Consider the following 24,076-nt stretch of genomic DNA (forward strand, 5'->3'; position numbering starts at 1 on the left):
AAGTCTTCTTCTGAATCTAGACAATCGTCCAATCTGAAGTCAGAGATGTCAACTCCTTCATCCTTCAGACGCTGCATATAGTGAAGGATTTCTTCTCTGGGTTCATTTTTGTAGAACCTTGCAAGACCATGTGGTAGCTTCCTCTGATCTTTCAAGGCGTTCCAGGAGGTGTCTAGCGTGGGTTTGACTTGAATCTTCTTCAGAATTCCCATGCTTTTCAGATTTCTGGAGTTAAAAGGCTTTCCAGTATCTATCGCCAGATCCTCCATAAGTTTGTTCTTTTCCAGATGATCTACAAGCCCATTTTCGATCAGAACATCGGACATAAGTCTTCCCAGAGGGATGTAGGTTCTGGGTTTCATGTTGTTTCTAGTCTCCCGTACAGAGTCTCTGAGATATCTGAAGAGTAGTGCAGGGAGGCAGAGCTTCAAACCTTTGTGAATGCAATACAGAATGCACTTCTGATCTGTATTGATGTAGTCAGAGGAGTTTGATGCTGGGCGGTGATGAATGGTTCCCAGAATGATCTTGAGCCATACTCTGAGGTTCTGATGAAGTTCTTTGTTCTTTGATGGATTGCCTTCAATGTTGGGTTTGAAGATAGTGGGATTGATTATCTGGGCAATGTACCTTGATCTAGGGTTGATGTCATAGATCCTTCTTCCTCCAGTTTTCTCCATATTCAGTAATGAAGCAATTGATTTTTCAGTGATCACTATTTTGACCCCCAACACGTAGGAGACGAGTAAGTGATCATCAGCATCAGCAAATCTCCAGAATTCCTTGATGAGATTTGGGTAAACAGGGCCATAGAGCCTTTGGAAGTAGTTTTCCCAACCTTGTTGACGGAGTTCTTCAGTAAGATCAACTCCATTTCTCTTCATGTTGTTGAAGTCCACCAGTGATTCACATAAAACTTCCAGTCCCTCAAAGGGAGTTGCCAGGTTGATATGAGGCTCACGATCAAGAACATGGGGTTCCTTGTACACTGGAGTAATGGATACGCCTGTAACTGTTGGAGAGGGAATGCTTGAACTTTGGGCAGTAGTGTTGGATTCCATTTGTTGTGAAAAGTTGAAAACTTGTTATTGTTGAGCATCCATAGTTGATGAAGATGAGTTGAAGATGAACTGCTTGCAGAATTGCTTCAGAGAAGTTTGAGAGTGAGTGAGAGTGATAAGTGTGTGAAATATGAGAGGAGTGTTTAAATACCCTAAACAAAAACACATGCAAAACGACACACAATTCAGCGTTAGCACAAGAATCAAGTTAGCACGCTTGGGGGAGAAATGATTAAGGCTCATTAATGAATGTCTAATCCCAACAGTATGCACACTGCTCGAGGAGATCTTAAGCGTTTGCCCTTTGATTTTCTTCTGGACAGCTGTCTAGAAGTTCTAGGGTTAGACGCTAAGTGCTCCACGTGGTTTAATGTATCTGATCTTCAGGAATACCGAAGGATTGGTTCTTGGAGATTTCTAACTCAGATATCTTCTTAACTTGGTAGAAGTATCAGAGTCAGAGGCAGAGATACATTTGTTTATGTCAGAATCTCATTTTACGTTCTCAGAGGCACAATTTATTCAGGGCAATTTTGAATGTTCAGATTTTTCTAAGATAAAGAGAAATCTATCTTCAGCTAGAGGCTTAGTAAATATATCTGCCCATTGATGATCTGTATCAATGAACTTCAATGTTACTATCCCTTTCTGAACATAGTCTCTGATAAAATGATGTTTTATTTCAATGTGCTTAGCTCTGGAGTGTAGAATGGGATTCTTACTTAAACAAATGGCAGCAGTATTATCACAGAAGATAGGAATGTTACTCTCGAAGATTTGCAGATCTTCTAACTGATTCTTCATCCAGAGCATCTGAGTTGTGCACAGTGATGCTGAGATGTATTCTGCTTCTGCAGTAGATAGAGCGATAGTTGACTGTCTCTTGTTGGCCCAGGATATTAGATTGTTTCCCAGGAGCTGGCAATTTCCAGATGTGCTTTTTCGTTCTAGTCTATCTCCTGCATAATCTGCATCACAGTAACCCGAAAGTCTATACTCTGATGTTTTCTCATACATCAGGCCCAGGTTAGGAGTTCCTTTCAGATATTTGAGAATTCTCTTAACTGCTGTTAAGTGAGTTTCTCTAGGATCTGATTGGAATCTGGCACAAAGACAGACACTGAAGAGAATATCAGGTCGAGTAGCAGTCAGATAGAGAAGAGAGCCTATCATACCACAATAGAGCTTCTGACAAACCTTTTTACTGACTTCTTCCTTTTCCAGAATGCATGTTGGATGCATGGGAGTCTTTACAAAGTTGCATTCAGCCATGTCAAATTTCTTCAGAACATCTTTAATGTATTTGCTTTGATGAATGTATGTAACTTCTGAAGTTTGATTAATTTGAATTCCCAGAAAGAACTTTAGTTCTTGCATTAAGCTCATTTCAAATTCTGTCTGCATTAGCTCAAAAAATTCTTGACAAACAGAGGCGTTAGCTGAACCAAAAATAATATCATCAACGTATATCTGGCATATCATGAGATCATTGTTAAGGTTCTTACAGAAGAGTGTGGAGTCAACTTTTCCTCTGATAAAATTGTGTTCCAGAAGAAAGTTGCTTAAACGTTCATACCAAGCTCTGGGAGCTTGTTTAAGTCCATATAAAGATTTTTTAAGTTTAAAAACATGTTCTAGAAATTTTGGATTTTCAAAACCTGGAGGTTGGTTGACATACACTTCTTCTGATATATAACCATTAAGGAATGCGCTCTTGACATCCATTTGATATAATTTGATAGAGTGGTTTATAGCAAAAGAGACAAGAAGACGAATAGATTCTAACCTTGCGACTGGAGCAAAGGTTTCATTGTAGTCAATACCTTCTTGTTGACTGTAACCTTGAGCTACCAGTCGAGCTTTGTTTCTGACGACTTCTCCTTTCTCATTCAGCTTGTTTCTGAATACCCATCTGGTTCCAATAACGTGAGTGCCTCTAGGCTTTGGAACAAGATCCCAGACATCATTCTTTGTGAATTGATCTAATTCTTCTTGCATTGCTGAAACCCAGTCGTTATCTTGAAGTGCTTCATCACAGGACGTAGGCTCGATCAGAGACACTAGTCCCAGAGGAGTATCTTCAGAGGTCCTGAAGGTAGATCTGGTTCTGACAGGTTCGTCCTTGTTGCCCAAAATCAATTCTTCAGATACATTGATACGACTTTTAGCTTTCTTTGGGATTTCTGGGGATTTAGTTTCCTCAGAGTTCTGAGTGGCAGTTGCTTCTGGAGTTTTATCAGATCCTGCAAGAGTGATTTCTAAATCTGCAAAATTTTCAACTAGCTTTGACTTTTCAGGGTCAAGCTTATCGTCAAATCTGACATGAATTGATTCTTCCATAATTTTGGTTTCTGTGTTGTATACTCTGTAGCCTTTAGAGCGTTCTGAGTATCCTAACATAGTACCTTTCTGTGCTTTGGAATCAAACTTGTTCAGATGTTCTTTAGTGTTTAAAATAAAGCAATAACATCCAAATGGATGAAAATATGAAATGTTTGGTTTCCTTCCTTTACACAGTTCATAGGGAGTCTTATCCAGAATAGGTCTTATGGAGATTCAATTCTGAATGTAACACGCTGTATTTACAGCTTCGGCCCAAAAGTACTTTGCCATATTGGTTTCATTGATCATAGTTCTGGCCATCTCTTGGAGTGTCCTATTCTTCCTCTCTACAACTCCATTTTGTTGTGGAGTTCTAGGGCAGGAGAAATCATGGGATATTCCATTAGAGTCAAATAATTCCTCAAAGGATTTATTTTCAAATTCCCCACCATGATCACTTCTGACTCTGATAATCTTAGAGTCAAATTCTTTTTGCACTTTGGAGCAGAAACTGGTGAATACAGAGTGAGACTCACTCTTGTGCTTTAGGAATTTCACCCATGTCCAGCGACTGTAATCATCAACAATGACTAGTCCATACTTCTTTCCATTGACTGATGCTGTTTTCACAGGACCAAATAAGTCAATGTGGAGAAGTTCCAGAGGCTTATAGGTAGAAACAACATTTTTCTTTTTGAAGGATGTTTTTGAAAATTTTCCTTTCTGACATGCCTCACATAGAGCATCTGAAGAGAACTTCAGTTTAGGTAGGCCTCTGACTAACTCGAGTTTATTTAGCTGAGAAAGTTTCCTCATGCTAATGTGGCCCAAGTGTCTATGCCACACCCATTGCTCTTCGTGAACAGACATCAGACATTTAACATTTTGTTCTTTTAAATCAGAAAGATTGATTTTATAAATGTTGTTTTTCCTCTTGCCTGTGAATAGGACTGAACCATTGTTTTGATTTATGGCTTTACATTTTTTTTGATTAAAGATCACGTCATAACCGTTATCAATTAATTGACTTATGGATAACAAATTATGCATTAATCCTTCTATGTAAAGAACATCAGATATAGAGGGAAGAGTACCGTTACCAATAGTTTTGGAGCCTCTGATCCTTCCTTTCTGATCTCCTCCAAAGCCTACGAATCCAGCGTCTTTAAGTTCCAGGCTTTGGAACATAGACTTTCTTCCCGTCATGTGTCGCGAGCATCCAGAGTCCAGGTACCATGACTGGTGTCTGAACTTTGCTGCATAGGATATCTGCAACATAAACAATCTTATCTTTTGGTACCCAGAGTTTCTTGGGTCCTTTCTGATTAGTTTTCCCAGAGTTTCTTATAATTTTGGGTTTTCTAGCGTTTTCAAATTTTTGTTCTTGTGTGTGCGTATAGTGATATGAAAATGGAGATTTAAGTTGGTCACCAGTAGAAGTTTTATCTTCCTTAGGATCATACCCAATTCCCTTTTTATTGTTCTAACTGACTCCATAAATCATGGATGCCATGACACTCCTACCTATCCCATTTTTCAGAAATTCTTGAAAGGCTTCTTCGTATTTATAAATTATTGTATTTGAAGTCTGTGGAGCTTGAGATAACACTTCTTCCAATTCTAAACATTTTCTTTTTTCTCCATCTCTTTCTAATGTTAAAGATCTGATTTTATCTTCACGTGCTAGAACTGTCATCTCAAGTTTGCCACATTCTTCAAATTTTGCTTCAAGACAGCCTTTTATATTTTTAAACTTTTGTTTTAATTTCTGATATGAGCTAAGAGTTTCTGACAAGCATGATTCTAGATCAGATCGAGAAAGTTCAGAAAATACCTCTTCAGATTCTTCATCTGAGCTGCTTCTGGACGTGGTAGCCATAAATGCCACATTGGCCTGTTCATCAGAGTCAGATTCTGATGAACCAGATTCACTATCATCCCAGGTAGCCATTAGTCCTTTCTTTGTCCTGAAGGTATTTTTCTTGAAACTTTCTTTTCTGGGATTGTCTTTCTTTAGCTTGGGGCATTCATTCCTGTAGTGACCTGTTTCTTTACATTCATAACAAGTAATATCTTTGTTAGTTTTACCTTTTGAGGTTGATTCTGATCGATCCCCTCTGGGTCTTGGTCTTCTGAAGTTGTTGTTCCTCTTCTTCCAGAGTTGTTTAACTCTTCTGGTCAGGAGGGACAATTCTTCTTCATCATCAAAATCTTTTGGTTCAGAGTCATCAGCATCTTCAGTTTCTGCCTGGAAGGCTTTGGTTCTGTCAGATTTGCGTCCTTCAGATCTGGACTTTAGAGCTACAGACTTGTTCTTTTTCTGAGGGAACTGACAAGCTCTTCAAGACTTATATTGTTCAGATCCTTTGACAGCTTCAGGGCAGTGACCATGGGTCTCCACTTCTTTGGCAAACTTCTGACTATCTTTTTGATGTGGTCTGCAGTTGTGTATCCTTTGTCTAGGACCTTGAGACCTGTAATAAGAGTTTGGAATTTAGAGAACATTACCTCTATGGCTTCGTCATCTTCCATTTTGAAAGCTTCATATTTCTGGATAAGCGCCAGGGCCTTTGTCTCTTTGACTTGGGAGTTTCCTTCATGAGTCATCTTCAGAGAATCAAGTATGTCTTTGGTTGTTTCTCTGTTGGTGATCTTTTCATACTTGTTGTAAGATATAGCATTGAGAAGTATGGTTCTGGCCTTGTGGTGATTTTTGAAGACACGCTTCTGATCTTCTGACATCTTACTTCTGGGAACTTCAACTCCATTTTCTGAGACTAGAGGTGTGTATCCATCTGTGACAATGTCCCAGAGGTCAGCATCATAACCCAGAAAGAAACTTTCAATTCTATCTTTCCAGTAGTCGAATTTCTCTCCATCAAAAACAGGAGGCTTAGCATTGTAACTGTCTCTTTCATTTGTGTGGGCCATAGTTTTTCTCGTTCTGGATCTCTCTACACTGTTAAGTGTTTGATTAGAAAATCAATAACAGAGCCGAAGCTCTGATACCAATTGAAGGTGAGAAAAACAAGAAAGGGGGGTTTGAATTGTTTGGAAAATAAGCGCTTTTCAAAATAAAGACCACACAAGGAATTTATACTGGTTCGCTTATAACACAAAGCTACTCCAGTCCACCCGGCCAAGGTGATTTCGCCATCAACAAGGACTTAATCCACTAATCTTGAAAGATTGTTTACAACCAACGTCTAAGAGAAAGATCTCTTAGTCCTCTCAAGTATACAGACTGCGCAGAGTCACTTGAGGAAATAAAGCAATAGATAAAATACAATGTAATCTAGAGTGCTTCTAAGATAAGCAAATATTACAATAGTAAGAACAAAAGTGTTTCACGTTCTAAGCAAAAGCTTTGTGAAAATATTGAGAGAGAGAGTGTTTCAGTGTATGCTTGCACGCCTCTCAATGATGATTGCTGTCCTTTATATAGGAGTGAAGGACCGTTGAAATTGATGGCAGATAATTTGTCTTGAATAGGAATTAATGCCATAACTTCTGTTGTTTCTTGCCAAAATAACTTTGTCTCCCCGAATAACTTCTTTCCAAATATAGTTCCTTTCCATTTGAATTTGAAGTTAACGTTACTCTTTCTGTATTAGGGAATCCATTTACAAAGTCTGCGTGACTCTGGGAATCTTGGAATCTTCCTGTGTTGATTTGGAGCTTCTGATGATGTCTTCAGATGACGCTAAGAGTCTCTGGAATGATATACCGTTGTTCAGAGTCAGAACTTCTAGAGTGCACTCCTTCTTCAGATGTTTCTGATGTTCTGCTGTTTTGCTCAGAGTTAGAACTTCTTGAGCGTGTTTCTACTTCAGATGCTTCTGATCTTTGTATCTGATGTGATTCTGTATCTGATGACGTCATCAGATATCTTCCTTCTTTCTTTAGAACCCTGCACACTTAGGGACTTTTCGTTAGGGTGCCATTTTTGGTTTCATCCTTTGTTATCATCAAAATCATGGAATCTGTTGTAGAACAATTTTTGTTCTTACACTAATGTGAGTTGGCTAGGGTTTTGACAGCGTGTGCATCCATGCAAGCGCTTAGTGGCGAATCCATAAGCCACCATTCCTTGACCATTACACGCGTGCCTTTGACTCGGTGACCAGGCTTGCCACATCAATTAGTTAAACTGCAGCGTTTTGCCTTGTACTCACTTCGATTCCCAGCATTTGCATTCTGGAATTTTATTTGCTTTAGCGCTTCATTTTTGTGCGTACCAGGTTCGATTCCAGCCTGAGCCACTTTTTCAAATCAATTCACCATTTGTCATTTCCCTCCATTTAACATGTTATTTTCTCCATTAATTCATTTTTTTATGTCAACTTTGAAAAATCATATCAAATTGGAAATTAATCCAAATAATTCCAAATTTTTTGCTACATGATCATGTGTTTTCCTATTATTTTTTGGTTGTGATTTCATGATTTTACCATTTCTGGATTTTGAATTGTGATTAATTCTTTGGACATGTATGCAAATGTGACATGTTGTACCAATTCTATTGTGAAATGCTCATACATTGGCCAATTGATTTGAAATTTGGTATGCTGATTCCCAACATGTTGCATGATTTTTGAGCCTTGGTTGTGAATTTTTAGCATTTTTCATCTCTATTTTAGACACATGAATGTAGGGTGTGACAATGTGTGTCACACAATTTGATGTCATACTTGTTCATTTTCATTTCCAGGACAATTGAGTTCTGTTGCATGATTGTGTTTGACATGTTGTGTGTACATAAAAATTTCCAGGATCATTTGTTTCATTTCTGTTTTGATATGGAATTTTCATTCTTGATGCTCAATTGTGTGCTTTGTAATTGCTTTTGCTTTCTCTTGCTCATTAGATGACTTTGCTTGATGCTTTGGACTTGGTCCTTTTTAGGACATGTTCTTGCTTGTTTAAATATGCTTTATGTTGAGTATTGGTTGCTATTTTGACTTTTTGCTTTGTCTTTGACCCTAGCCTTGGTGCTAGTGGTTGTACTCATCTTTTGAGCTTTACCTTTCAGGTTCAAGCAATTAGTTCTAATGGATGATGTAATCTCCTTGCTTGAGATGCAATTTACTTTGTTTAACTAGTCTTGATTGTGTTGTAGGTCCTTGGGTGGCTAACTCACTTGAGTTGTTGACTTACATTGTGTATATTGGTTGTCTCACTGTTGACTGTCTGTTTGGTTTGTCTGAATGTGAATATTGACTTGTTTGATTTTCTTACAGGTACTTTAGTAGCTTTAACTCATTACTTGAGTTGCTTTTCTTTGCTTGTGGTTGGCATAACACTTAGGTAATTTATTTTCTCCATGTAGTCTGGAAGTCCTGCCATTTGGCAGGCACCTGTCTGAAGCCCTCCTTAAGAGGCCATGTTTTTTATTGTTTAATTTTGTGCTAAAGACCTCAATGAGGCATGGTTACATGTAAGACCTCCTAAGTGAAGAGGCGATTGGCAGATAAAAGGGATGTGCAATCCATCCCCTTCTATTTAGTTGAGTCTTTCATTTTGCTCGCACTACGTGCTGATGCAATTTGAATAAACACCCAAAATCTTGTTGTGTCAGTCATGTGGAGTAGGGTCCCGTATTCTGGACCCCCACGTTTTCATTTGATTTGAAGCTCACCCAGGCCCGGGTTAAGAGCTATGAGGTCTTATCCCCATTACCTTTCATCTGCTCACCCTGACGGTCAATGTCAGTGGTTAAGAGCCTCAGACACCCCTTCTAGTGTTGGCTTGTCTGTCGAGGTTGATATGACCCCTCGACTAAAGCCCAGCCTTGTATGAGCCATTTGTTTGCATATAGCGTGTGATACTTGTTCACCTTCGATTGCTTATTTGTTGTTTAGGCTAGCTTGCTTCCTGTGCAAGTTACTGATTAGAGACCTCAACATAGGGATCGTTTGCATGACAACTTCTAGGCTCGAGTCGTAGTCTCCCTTTTAGTTGTTATCTCCCTAGTCTCTGGTTAGGAGTAAGTTTTTCCCTGTTAAGGGGAACTACGTCGCCCTGATCCTCATACCAGATGAGGTACGTAGGCAGGAGATTGAGCTGATCTCTCCGGGCGCCCTTTTTCTTTTTCAACCCTTTTGTGTTGTGTGTGTTAGGAGATGGATGTAAGACCAGCGATTGGCATTCTGTATCCTATTCGCGTGTTTGTTGTTTGGAGTCGGATGTAAGTCCATCTATTGGCATTCGGTTTCCCGTTTGTTTGTTGTTTGTTCGGAGTTGGATGTAAGACCAGCGATTGGCATTCCGTTTCCAGTTGTGTGTTTCGTTTGACGTCTCAGCGTCCCTGTTTCAGTGTTTTATTTCAGCGTGCGTTAGCCGAGCTACGAGTGCTCTGATTCTTCCTCTGGTTAGAGAAGATACGTATGCATAGGATGCGATGTCCTAGCGAGCAGGTTTCCCCGTTTCCCCGTTTCCCCGAACTACGTCGACTCTGATGTTTGTGTCTGACAAACAACGTAGGCCCAGGATGCGACATCCTGTCGAGTCCGCTTTCTTCCGTCTTTCATCTGTGTTCTATTCCAGTTTTGTGCATTTTTGAGCAGTTATTCAACAACCTTTTTCTATTCTTTCTGGGCGTGGATCCCATCGAGTACGACGGACGTGAGGGGGTGCTAATACCTTCCCCTTGCGTAACCGACTCCCGATCCTTGCAATCTCCGGTCGTAAGACCATTTCCTTTCCAGGTTTACTTCGAGCGTTTCCTTTCCCTCCTTTGGGATAAATAACGCACGGTGGCAGCTCTGTGTCATTTTCCCGCTGGTTGTTTTTCCCGTATGCGACACACATGCATATTCCAACTAAGCCAAAACTCTTCCATCATTCTTTTGAAGCTTGACACTAGGATCAAATTGAGTATTCACTTCCTTGAAACATAAGTGTTTGAACTTATCAAGCATTTCCTCACTGTTTTGCTTTACCTTGATCCCCAAAATAGTGTCAACTAGTCTAAGATCTTTCATCTTGAATGTTAAAGTTAGAAACCTCTTTCTTTCTAAAATTTAATTCATCTTGTTGAGGATGATCAACATGTCATTAACATAGAGACAAATGAGTATAACAATGTTCTTAGTCACCTTTGTGTACAAACATTTGTCATATGAATTGAGAACAAATCCATTTGAAAGTATGACAGTGTCAAAAAATTTGATGCCATTGTTTTGGTGCTTGTTTTAATCCATACAAGAATTTGACAAGCTTGCTCACCTTTTATTCATTTCCAGGAAGCACATAACATTTTGTTTGCTCCATGTAGATTTCCTCATTGAGCTCTCCATTTAGGAATGATGTTTTAAGGTCATATAAAGAAGCTAATTCAAACACTACTCTAGTTTTTGTCATCCTTGCTACGGGTGCATATGTGTCAAAATAATCAACACCTTCCTTTTGTCTAAACCCATTTTCTACTAATCTATCCTTGTAGGTGTTTAATGTACATCCACTATTATACTTCATTATAAACACCCAGTTGCATCCAATGGGTCTTGATCCCTTAGGTAGATCGACAAACTCTCACGCGTAGTTTGAAATTATTGAATCCATTTCTTCTTCGATAACATCCTTCCAAAATGAGGAGTCCCCTGAAGTTAATGTTTCCTTATAAGTCTTAGGATTATCTTTCACTTGAAGTATAATAGGAATTTTTAGAAAAAAATTCTCACGATTTCCTTCTATAAGATAAAACAAAATAAGTTAAGATTCAATTTTGGACTCTCTTGCTTATCCTAGGCCTGCATTTTATTTCAATAATCCGTGAAGAAATTTTGCGTGGTGTTTCAACAATGTGTGGAGATCCTTTATCACCAAGTTCTTCATTTTATGGAAAACTCTTATTCCACATCCTTTGTAATAAGGTTCTCAAATAGTTTTACATCTCATAATTCAATTATTACATTAGACTCCAAATTCAAAAGTCTATATGCTTTACTGTTAGGTGCATATTCTAGAAAAGCACATTGGATCCCTCGAGGACCAAACTTAGTCCTTTTAGGATCCATGTTCTTATAAGAAAAGAAACATTCTCACACTCTAAAGTAATCTATATTTGGGGCTCTTCCTTTCCATACCCCATATGGAGAAATTTGAGTTTTATTCAAAGGAGTTATATTCATTATATGAAAAGAAGATAATAAAGCTTCACCCCATAAATTAAATGACGATTCAGAATGCATTAACATGACATTTATCATTTTTTTTATATGTCATATTCTTACTCTCAACTATACATTTTGTTGTAGTGTACGAGGTATGGAACATTCATCTATAATACCATATTCTTCATAATATACAATAAATTAGGTAGAAAAGCATTCCTCGCCCAATCACTCTGAAGGATTTTTATGCTTCTACTTTATAGATTTTCTAATTTCGTTTTATAAATTTAAATTCATTAAAAGCATCATCTTTTTTCTCTAAAAGATATATATGTTTGAATTTAGAAAAATCCTAAAAAAAGGTAATAAATACTCATTTCCCCCACAAATTTAACATGCCATTGAATTCACACAAATTTGAATGCACAAGATCAAGTAAGTTAGAATTTCTTTCTACACTACGGAAAGGTTTCTTAAGCATATTTGATTTAACACATATTTAACATTTTTCGAAGTTAGTAACATCACATGAAATTAAACCAGATTTTATTAATATTTGCATAGTGGTAATATCAATATGTGATAATCTACTATTCCATAAAATAAAAATTCAATCATATAAGGAGAGTTATAAACTTTATTATAATATTATTGGTGGTACAAAGTTAATCGTTCACTTGGTGGAATAACCATTTCCCACAAATATACAGATACAGGTCAAGATTAACTTGCCTAATTCATGCACAATTAAATTCCCGGTTTTCCTAAAAGATCCTCACTAACAAGGTTCATATTCATGTCGGGAACATGAAGTACATTGACAAGAGTGACTTTATTTATAAAAGTAAAGTTGAGTTCTACAGTCCTCATTTCAACGATAATCGATTGTCCTTCATTTCCCTTTTGAAACTCTTGTCAGTCACTAACTTTAGAATAGGTTTTGAATGCAGTTTTGTCATAGGAAACATGAATAGTAGCACAAGTATCTTACCACCATCCTTGCACCTTTCGTTTTACACATAGTAGTAATTATGTTGTCATCTACTTGAACAACATTTTCCTCGTTTATGGACTTTTTGTGCCTGCAACCTCTAGCATAATGATTGTTTTTATCGCACATATAACATCCTCCCAAATTCGTAAACTTATTTTGTTTCTTCTAATGTCCAAGATGGTTCTTCATACCACGTTTCTTCTTAGCCTTTGCACACATTACATTGGCCTTATAATATTCAACAGCCTCAAATTTCTCTTTATCTTTTGATTCCTCCTCGATTCGAAGATTTTATTTTATTTTCCCTAATGTGAAATCCTCGGAATTATGCAGCAATTTTTCTAATAGCTTTTCCATGAAGATGACAATTTTGTAATAATTGAACCAACTTGGAAATCTTAAGGAATATGTATCTTTACAACCTTTAGTTTATTTACGAGAACTTGTAACTCGTATTTGTGTGCAAGATTGGGATTTGGAACCACTATCGTACACTAAAAACATTTAGAATTTAGAAACTTTTTAGTACATTCCTCTTCAGATTTGAATTGGAACTCGAGTGCCTTCCAAATTTCTTTTGCTGATTGGATGTCTATGTAGCATCCTAGAGACGGTCAACTAGTGTGTTTAGAATATTTCCATGATATAGAAATTTTGTCTCCTTTCGCCTCTTGTGTTCTTTCTTGAGTTCCTCATAATCATTTTCTTTCTATTCTGGATTTGGGGTCAAGTCAAGTTCCAAGACATAATGAATCTTCAAGGAAAGCAGGAGAAAAATCATCTTTCCTTGTCATCGAATGAAGTTTGTTCCATCGAAACGATCCAACTTGACAAGGTCCTGGTTCATCACTTTGATTCTTGAAATTGATGTCTTAATACCCATTATTTGAGATGTCATTAGATTGTTAGTTAAACTTTGTAAGTTGGATACATCTAGCCATGAATCGTGAATGGAATCACTTTCTGAATAGTATTTCAAGCACTCTAAAAAAGTCCTAGAGTCAATGCGCATGAATATCCATGATGATTCAACGTATATTCGACTTTGCATAAGACAAATAAAAACTTGAATGAAGGGAAGATGGAAATCTGAAATTTTGTATGAAGAGGATAGCTTTTACGTTATGTTATTTTCTAATGCCACCTACAAGGCGCCACCAGTGCCTTTATGCCCCCTAGTTTCGGTATTGGAGTCGGTGTCGCCCATATGGGAGTCTGGAAGAGACAAGTGACATAAGACTTAAAATCGCCACACTTGTCCATGTGACACGTTATCCTTTTTAGCTCATATATTAAATTAACTAATATAACTCCTTATCAGGACTATTAAAATTAGTTGAACTTTCTATGTAGGACTATTTTCCATGAATGTTTATTTACTCATATGCAATTTTCTTGTTATTTTTAAAACACACAAATGGTCATGTATTAATTACAACACTAGTTGTTATTTCAAAATCACTGTAGCAAGTTCAAAATAGACAGGCGATGGGTCTCGGTTGCAGCCAATGGAAGCTACCATGAAATCATCACTGATTGGTTAAGTTGTTATTAGGATTGACTATGGGTGGGATTTAGGTAAGGTACTATAATAGTCGTTATTAGGATCATCAATGTTTGTTCCTGTACTCGTACCCTATGGATACTTAAGTACCAATATCCATATTCGTTTTCCTGCATTTCTAATAAAAAATTGTCTATCAATTATAATTTATCACGTCATTTTAAGTTTCCAACAAAAAAAGTGTGTATTGTTGTTGAGTTAAGAAATAAACAAACATTTATATTAAAATGTGTACAAATTTAATAGTTGTGTATTTAATAAAATTGATAAATTAATATGTGTATATAACAATAAAAATAAAATTATATAAATATATATTATGCGGGTATGTGACGGGGTGTAGGATTGTACACGAATTGGGTTGGACTGGGTTTGCCCTAACCCGTTACCCAACCCATTCAAACTTTAATGAGTTGCGTTTTTTGTCCAACCCGCAATTTCATTGTCGAAATCGATCCGAACTGACCCTTTCATTTATGGATTGGGTAGGTTGTGTTTCAAATAACAAATATGTTTTTATGATTATTTTTGTCAGTTTAAAAAAAATATAACACAATTCAATACAGTCATACTCATTTATAATACTTGAATTCGATGAAATGCATCATATAATATTTAATAAAATTCATCAACATGACATACCACTTGATAATAGTATAAAATTCAACAAGACACGTTATTTTCATAAAATACATAAGTTAAAAATGATACAAAAGAAAATAAGAAATAATATTTAAGTTTAGAATTACGTAAACTCATTGGTTTAGTTGTATTATTCATGAAGAATAAAAATATGGTTATTATTATGGTTATTAGTGATATATTAATTTTATACTTTTATTTATAATAATAGTAAAAATAAGAAGAAATGATTAAATTCACATCAATGAGTTGAGTCTACATGTCCACGAGTTATAAAACTCAAATCCGATACTCGAAACAAAATTACACGAGTTGTTATGTTTTGGGTTGAGTATAATTGTACGTACAATGAATGAGTTTGGATAATTTATAAGTTGATTTGATTTGATTCAATGTTTTCGTGAGTCGATTCGCACCCATGAACACTCTTAGAGGGATGGATATTAAGGTATCCATATATACTCTCATATCCATTTATTTTAATAGATAATTGCATATATTCATACTTGTATCGATTTTGCACATTTTTATCTTATCTATCATAAATAATTGTTCCGGTTAGTCATTAAAAATGAATTTAATTGCCATCATTCTCTCTCTCCTTGTATGAATGTAGTAACTCATCATTTGAAGAGATAGGCTAAATAAATTAAATAATTGTTCTCTACATCATTTGCCACGCATTTGTGTTGGGAGTTTTTTTCACTAGGGAGCATTGAACATTGTGAGACTTCTTTTCTAGAGCAATATCTTTGTGAGAGACACACCACATATTCACCCAAAACCTTAAGATCATAGGTGAGTGGGTTCTCTCACTTAAAAATGAATTTAATTGCCATCATTCTCTCTCTTCCTGTATGAATGTAGTAACTCATCATTTGAAGAGATTGACTAAATAAATTAAATAATTGTTCTCTACATCATTCACCACGCATTTGTATAGGGAGTTTTTTCACTAGGGAGCATTGAACATTGTGAGACTTCTTTTCTATAGCAATATCTTTGTGAGAGATACACCATATATTCACCCAAAACCTTAAGGTCATAGGTGAGTGGGTTCTCTCACTTATGAATGCTCAAGTCTACACATTATCAACCAATGTGGGACTATTATCCACACTACTCACACTTGACACATTCTCAACACTCTAGGTGAGTGAGTTCTCTCACTTATAAATGCTCAAGTCTCTACATTATCAACCAATGTGGACTATTATCCACACTACTCACACTTGACACATTCTCAACAACGGTGAGAATTATAACATTTAACCATTTTTAATTGCCCATATTTTCAATGCATGCATTCTTTTGTTGACATGTTGGTCTATATTCACATTCAAATATTACAATATTATACTAACTTAGATATCATTAGCCTTAAGATAATTAGCATTGTTGTCACACCCTCATAACATCATCAACAAATCAACATATATAAATAGAGTCCACACCTAATCAAAACAAAATATCAAATTCCATCTCTTTCAAGGATCAAGATTTAAAAGTTCTAAACTCTCTATTATGGAAAGACAAGGTATGGTCAAGATATTACCAGAAGCGACTCCAGCTCAAGCTTCAAAATATCAATCTTATTAATTCAGACCATGAATGGATCACAAATCTAGACCACATTCTTGTCCAAACAACCCTTCCATGATTCCAAATACGAACGAACTTTTCCCGCCTTCCACATATTTTCGGAACCGTAGTTCCAGACAACATATTTTATCAAGAAATCATGTTAGGTGTGCGGAAAACTCCACCCTTTATGGAGAAGGAACAAGAAGAAGTAATATTGAAGTAATGTATTATGGAGAACCCACTTCACCAAAAATATCGTGCACGGGACATATCAAGCACAAGAAGACACATGCTAAAGATGTGGAAGGTGTAGAGGTAAAGAAGCAGGAGCCCATGTTTTGAAGGATGTTGTTTAATTTGAAGAAATCAAAATTTGAGGTGAGAAGGGAGTCCGATGCATCTTGTCTCAAGATTATCATTAAGTATGCAGCTAAGGAATGAGCACATGGAAATCAATCTATGCCGATGGAAGAGAACGACCATGGTTTCAATTATTGATTTAATTAATCAATTATTAGAAATTAATGTTAATTATGGTCTAATATTAAAATATATGTCTTACGGTCTAGTATTAGAATATTATTTTTTGTTGACATGTTATTATCTTGATCTTAAGAAAGATGAAATGTCTGATAACAAAAAAAAAGATAAATAGAATAAATATTGAGTTATATGATTATTTAAAAATATAAATCTTGAACCTATATAATTTTTTCTTCTTGTAATTTATCATTGAAAACTTTTCCCAAACATAATAAATGTCCAAATTGATACTCATTAAATGGACGGTTAAGAAACTGAATAAACACGGTCATACTTTACCTCAATTATTACTAAAACCGAGGTAAAATATGTTTTTTTTAGATAAAAAATTCAATAAAATATATTTCACTACAATTGCCATATACCTCTTAGTTTCTATTAAAAATCGACCGGAATTTTTTTTATTTTATATTTACATTGTTTACACAAATAACATATTTACAATTGATTCTTGAAGATTTTTTTTTTATTTTCTGATAAGTTATCTGCTACAACTAAGAGAATTTTTTTTTTTGTACTTGCAGTCTGTCCTAGAGAGAACATGAAAGAGAAATGAATGATTGTGTTTATGAATAAATTTCTCAATATTGTCAATTGAGAAATGCAATAAAGTTCTCAATATTTTCTTTGATTGACAACATAAGAAGGTTATTACAAAAATACAACATCAACATCAACATCATTATGTGAGATAGATTGTAAGGAAAGAAAAAAGGTTATGTTTAAGACTGAAGAAACATTGACGATTTTTTCTGTCTTGCAATCCATCCCAAAAAAAGATGCATAGGACTTTGGAGCGGTTACATATAAGTTATGTTTAGGATAAAATCTGATTAGCAAATGTTTTTATAGTAAAATATGATAATTTAATCCTTCGGTTATTAAATATAACCGAAGGTATAGACCATAAAATAAAAAATTTAAAATAAAATAAAAAGTGATGCACCATTTTTAAAGAAATAAAAACATAAATGGTTGTTGTTGGGATTCGAAGCATGTCCTGAATTATTTTTTTCCTCGGTTAAATTTATAAACCAGTGGAATATGTGATATTTATTTAAAACAATAAATAAGACATTGCGCACCTTGGAATTTTACCTCAGTTTTTGGTTGAGTTAAGTGAAAGCATTGTCATGAAATATATTATTTGCAGTAGTGTAGATAACAAACTCTTTAAGCCATAGTGACATCGAAGGTTACGAGATCTATCGCTCAACATTACACTTTGTTTTGGCCACTGAAGCTAACAAATCTCCATTTTCTTTCCTTTAGAAAATGATCCAGATCTAGTTACTTTTGTCTGTTGTTGCCTGTCCAAGAAATCGATCAGGGGTGAAAAGCTTTAACATCACATTACTTTTCAATAAAATTGATTAGTTTGAGATTCTTTGAATCCATTAAAATAATCTAGTTCTAGTTACTCTCGTCGGAAGAAAAGTTGGCCAAAAAAATCATTAGATCTCTACCTAAGAAGTTTGATATGAAGGTCATAACTATTGAAGAGGCCCAAGACTTCAGGAATATCAAACTCGATGAACTAATTGGTTATATACAAACCTGTGAGATGGATTTAATGATAGATATGGAAAAAAGAACAAAATTATAACTTTTGTTTCCAACACTGAAGAGGATGAAGATTAATGTGAAAGTCTTTCAGATGCTATAACTCTTGTTGGTAGAAAGTTTAACAAAGCTTTAGGAAGGCTGGACAAAAAATGGAAGACAAAAGTCCCAGACAAGGTATCTGGCATCAGTCCCCAGAGCAAGGGCAGAGATGAAGGCAGACCTAATAGAGGCAAAAGAGCATATTGCTATGAATGTGAAGGGTTTGGTCACGTTAAAGTTAAGTATCCTGCTTTTCTAAATAAACAGAAAAATGGATTTTCAATCACTTGATCTGATTCCGATGATAAAAGTGAAGAAGAAATGGAAAACAAGGTGATGACTTTCAGTGGAAAATATGACTCTTCTAGTGAGTATATTTTAATGAAGATGTCTCAGAAGAAGAGTTAGCTAAAACATATAGACTTCTGCTTACTCTGTGGAAGGAATCTTTCTTGAGAGAAGAGAAATAAAGGAATGCCATAAGTGATATACTTCTAGGCTTGACTCAACCATTGCAGGTCTGGAAGAAGAAGTCACATCGTTAAAGTCCAAACATAAAAATATGACAAAATTTATACGTATGTTGAAGAATGATTCTGATATGTTGGATGATATCTTGGAAGTTGGAGATGAGTCCAAGAATATAAAGATATAAGGTTTGACTATAATTATATGGAGAAAAAAAAGGTCAAAGTACCTACTAAGAGGCTTGTTTCCTTTTAGGAGAAGATTGTGCTACTAATGAATGACCATATGCCCTAGCACCCTATTCAACATGTGTATCCTCAGAACAAAGGCAACAAGAACTCATATTAGAGGTGTCACTATTATGGTAAATATGGTCATATAAGACCTTTTTGCTATAGGTTGTATGGTTATCCTCACTCTCAAAGTCATACAAGGCACAACCGGAAGAAAGGGAAGAAAACCAAAGGAAGGAATGTGTGGAAACCTAAGGAAAATGCCACATGTCTTATAGCTCATACTTTTCTTAGAGTTTCCTCAAGGGAATAATGGTATTTTGATAGTGGTTGTTCTAGGCACATGACTAGTCAAAAGAGCTATCTTGAAGAGTTGAAGCCCTATTATAATAGTTATGTCAGTTTTTATGATGAAGGTAGTGGAAGAATCAATGGCATATGAAAACTGGTTAGTCTAGGTTTCCCTTGTTTTGATGATGTGTTGTTGGAAGAAGGATTGACTACAAACTTGATTAGTATCAGTCAACTATGTGATCAAGGTCTAAATGTGAACTTTAACAAGTCTGAATGCATTATTTCCAGAAAAGATCAATAGGTGTTAATGAAAGGATCCAAAGCCAAAGACGACTGTTACTTATGGATATCTCAAACCAAAGTCATCCCTTAACATGTTTGATATCCAAGGTTGATGAGACTACGTTATGGAACCAAAAATTTGGTCATCTTAACCTCCAGAGTATGAGAAAAATCACATATGATGACACCATAAGGGGATTTCCAAAAATAAAGATTGAAGAATGGAAAATCTATGGTGAATCACAAATCGGCAAGGAGACCAAGATGTTCCACAAAAAGCTCCAGCATCTTAACACCACAAAAGTTTTTGAGTTGCTTCATACGGACCTTATGGAGATTGTGCAAGTTTAAAGTATGGATGAGAAAAGATATGTCCTTATGTGTGTGAATTATTTCTCTAGGTATAATTAGATCAAATTTATTCGATAAAAATATGAAACTTTTGATGTTTTCAGAAAGCTATGTCAATAGCTCCAAAGAGGAAAAGGGAGTGGGATTGTGCGGATAAGAAGTGTCCATGGCAAAGAGTTTGAAACTCAAAATTATCTAAGTTTTGTTTCTTTGAAGGAATTAGTCATGAATTATCTATACCTATCACACCTCAACATAATGGAGTGGTTGAGAGGAAAAATAAGACTTTTCAAGAGTCAGTCAGAGTTATGTTGCATGCCAAGAACCTTCCTTACTATTTCTGGGTTCAAGCTATGAACATAGCTTGTCACATTCACAATCGTGTGACCATAAGATCTGGAACTAAAGAAACTCATTATGAGCTTTGGAAAGGAATAAAACTTAATGTTAAATACTTTCATGTCTTTGCTAGAAAGTGCTACATCTTGGTAGATCATAAGAAATTAAGAAAGATGGATCCAAAAAGTGTTGAAAGGATTTTCCTAGGTTATTCCACCAATAACAAAAATTAAAGGGTATAAAAACATATAAAGACAATGATGGATTCTATAAATGTTGTCGTTGAGGATACACCTGAAGACAAGCAAGTAGATGAAAATGAACATGATGTATCTCTTTAACAAACTGGTGTCGCGACAGATATCCCACACATGAGGTCCATCATTGAGCCTGAAAGTACAAATGATGAAAACCCTCAAATCACCAAAGGACCATCAATCAGAATTTAGAAGGATAATCCAATTGAAAATATCATAGAAAATCTGAATGATAGAGACATCACCATATCAAGATAGATGGTTTCCAACATATGTTTCATTTCCAAGATTAAACCCAAGAATATCAAGGAAGCTATGACTGTTGAGTTTTGGAGAAATGGCATGCTAGAGGAACTATGTCAATTCAAAGGGAATAATGTATGAGAACTAGTTTCAAGACCTGAAGATGTAAATGTCATTGGTACCAAATGGACTTACAAGAACAAAAATGATGAACATGGTAATGTTACAAGGAACAAGGTAAGGTTAGTTGCCCAAGGATACACTCAAATAGAAGGAGTTGATTTCGATGAAACTTTTGCTTCCGTTGCTAGACATGATTCCATTAGACTATTACTTGGAATTACTGTATGTTTAAATTCAGATTATTTCAAATGGATGTTAAAATTGCCTTCCTGAATGGCTATCTTAATGAGGAAGTTTATGTTGAGCAACCAAACAGGATTTGTTGATCCAATTTTCCAGATCATGTGTACAAATTAAATAAAGCTCTTTTATGGTTTTAAGCAAGACCTAAGAGCTTGGTATGAATGATTAACTGAATTTCTAGTTAACAATTGATACAAAAGGGGGAAATAGATAAAACTCTCTTTAGTAAAAATGTTGGAGGAAAGGTTATGATAGCCCAAATTTATGTTAATGATCTAGTCTTTGGTGGGATGTCAGACCTAATGGTGGAACATTTTGTCCAACAAATGATGTTTGAAATTGAGATGAGTCTTGTAGGAGAACTCACTTACTTTCTTGGTTTCAAGTAAAGAAAATGGAAGAAATCATTTTTGTATCTCAAAGCAAATACGCTAAGATTATAGTGAAGAAGTTTGGAATTGAAAATCAAAGTCATAAGAGAACTCTTGTTGTAACACATTTGAAATTAATCAAAGATGAAAACATCATTGATGTTGATCAAAGTTTATACAAAAGCCTGATTGGCGGACTTCTCTATCTCATAGGAAGTAGAATTTTGAATTATGTAAGTGGGGCTTGTGACTATGGTATTCTCTATTCAGATAGTACCAATTCATTAGTGGTAGGGTATGTTGATGTGATTGGGTTGAGGGTGAAGATGATAGAAAAAGCACATCTGGTGGATGTTTATTTCTTGGAAATAATTTAACCTCATTGTTCAGCAAGAAGCATAATTGTGTCTCCTTATCTACTGCTGAAGCTAAGTATATTGTTGCAGGGAGCAGTTGCACACAATTTCTTTGGATGAAACATGTGTTGAAGGAGTACAATGTCGAACAAGATGTCATGACATTGTTTAGTGATACTTGAGTGCTATTAAGATTTGAAATAATCTTGTCCAATACTGTAGAACCAAGTACATTGACATTTGTTATCATTTCAATAGGGAACTTATGGATGACAAAATTATTACTCTAGAGCATATAACAACTGAAAAATAGTTGGTTGCCATACTCACTAAGGCCTTGGGTGCAGCTTAGTTTGAAAAATTAAGAAGTGCTCTTGGTATTTGCATTTGTGAGAATTTGTAGTAGTCAAATCTAGATAGGCGTGCAAGGAGAACAAGAAAGTGTCTCTCTCTTATGCTCTATGGTGTACAAGAAATAAGGCGTAATAAAAATTTGCTTTTTATCTAGTCTATCTTCACAAGCAAGGATACACTTTTTCTTTTTCTCTATTGGACTTAAAATATTGTTCACTCTCCATTCTCTTAAGTTTTTCCATTCCTTTCATAAATGAGTTAATCATTTTGAAAAGCTAAAGCTAAGATACTAGAAGACAGGTATGGGAAGAAGGCTATGGTTCCAGAGTTAAAGAAGAAGGATATGGAAAATAATGAATCCAAGGCGGGGACACATGTTGGACCATCTGTGACTAGGAAGAAGTTTAACAAAGATGAAGTTTTTGAAGAAGAGACCTGCTCAAACGCATGATTCTGACTCAGATGCTGATGAAGACTGGTTTACTTTCATTGAATTAGGTGGATGGTCTGAAGATAAAGTCTGAAGATTGATATTTCCATGTGTTTATGTTTTAGTTTGATTGTATGCTCCTTGTTTTGTTGTTGGATTTATAAGAACTCCTAAAAAATCCTGGATCTATTATGATAATCTATGGATTTGGTTCTTAGCTATTTGACTATTTGATCTGGTTTGTTTCTTTTTATACCTTTGTCAAATTATGGCCAAAAGTGGAAGTAGTGATAGTAAAAGTCTTCTTCATGAGTAACCTAACTACTAACTATTTATGGAGCATTGGTGTATGTTGATATTGATGTGTGCTCACATGCTGGAGCATTTGGCATGGAGTCTAGCCTTTGAGCCTTTGTGAGCTTATCTACTGACTATGTATGAACTTTGATGTTCTGATGACTGTGTGTAGTAGTAGTGGTGTGTCTGATACGACCAACAATAATATAATCACAAAGTGTTTATGCATGTGATGCAAACAACAATATAGACTCAATGCATGTGGTACCAATTTAGACATCAGAGGTTTGTTACTGATCTCGTCCGCTCAATAGTGGTTCCTCAGTCAAACTGGGTCTCCACTTCTGTACCCCGAGTCCCGACTTCTGAACCTCGGATGACCACAAATCCCCATTTCTAAATCCATGACTTGCCTATTTTAACACACTGACACAATATGATGCATGAAATACAAATAATGCAAAAACAACATAAGTTATAGTTCCACTTCTAACAATAAAAACATGCAATATAAAATTCACATTAGTCCCCACTTTTGAACTGCACATCTAAACACAAGTAATTATAATTACCTTCATTGCATGCAATTATCATCAACAATTCACAACTCAACATAACAATCAATTATACAATTCAAAAATACTCATCCATAAACACCACTAAAAAATCATTAAATTTAGACTATAAGGTAGTCTTACGCATTAGCTTACTAACACTTCAAACTGCGCCTCAAACGGAGTCACGAAACTCAAGTTATGGTTAAGACAATAGGGTAACCAATACATTGTTGCTTGTGGACCAATCAATTGGTTTCAAGGAAACCAATTGATTTCTATTAGTGGACCAGTCGATTGGTTTTAGCTTGTTGTCAAATATTTTTCACTCAGTTTGCTGATGCAATAGATTGTTCTAGGGGAACCAATCAATTGGTTTTTGGAGTTTCTCCATAAATCAAATTTTTAACTCATCTTCTTCATCCTATATCCATTAAAAACCTACCCAATAA

General features: G+C 35.6%; 1 protein-coding gene across 1 annotated transcript in view; it reads left to right on the forward strand.

The window, feature by feature from the left end:
* Positions 1-22,794, forward strand: part of LOC127081037 (uncharacterized) — a 160,335-nt gene extending 137,541 nt beyond the window's left edge. The window contains exon 4 of the mRNA XM_051021327.1: positions 22,619-22,794. Coding sequence (XP_050877284.1) covers positions 22,619-22,794 — 176 coding nt within the window. The remainder of the gene's footprint in view (positions 1-22,618) is intronic.
* The last annotated feature ends 1,282 nt before the right edge of the window (positions 22,795-24,076 follow it).

This window comes from Lathyrus oleraceus, chromosome 5 (assembly GCF_024323335.1).
Source record: "Lathyrus oleraceus cultivar Zhongwan6 chromosome 5, CAAS_Psat_ZW6_1.0, whole genome shotgun sequence".
NCBI classification, from domain to species: domain Eukaryota; kingdom Viridiplantae; phylum Streptophyta; class Magnoliopsida; order Fabales; family Fabaceae; genus Lathyrus; species Lathyrus oleraceus.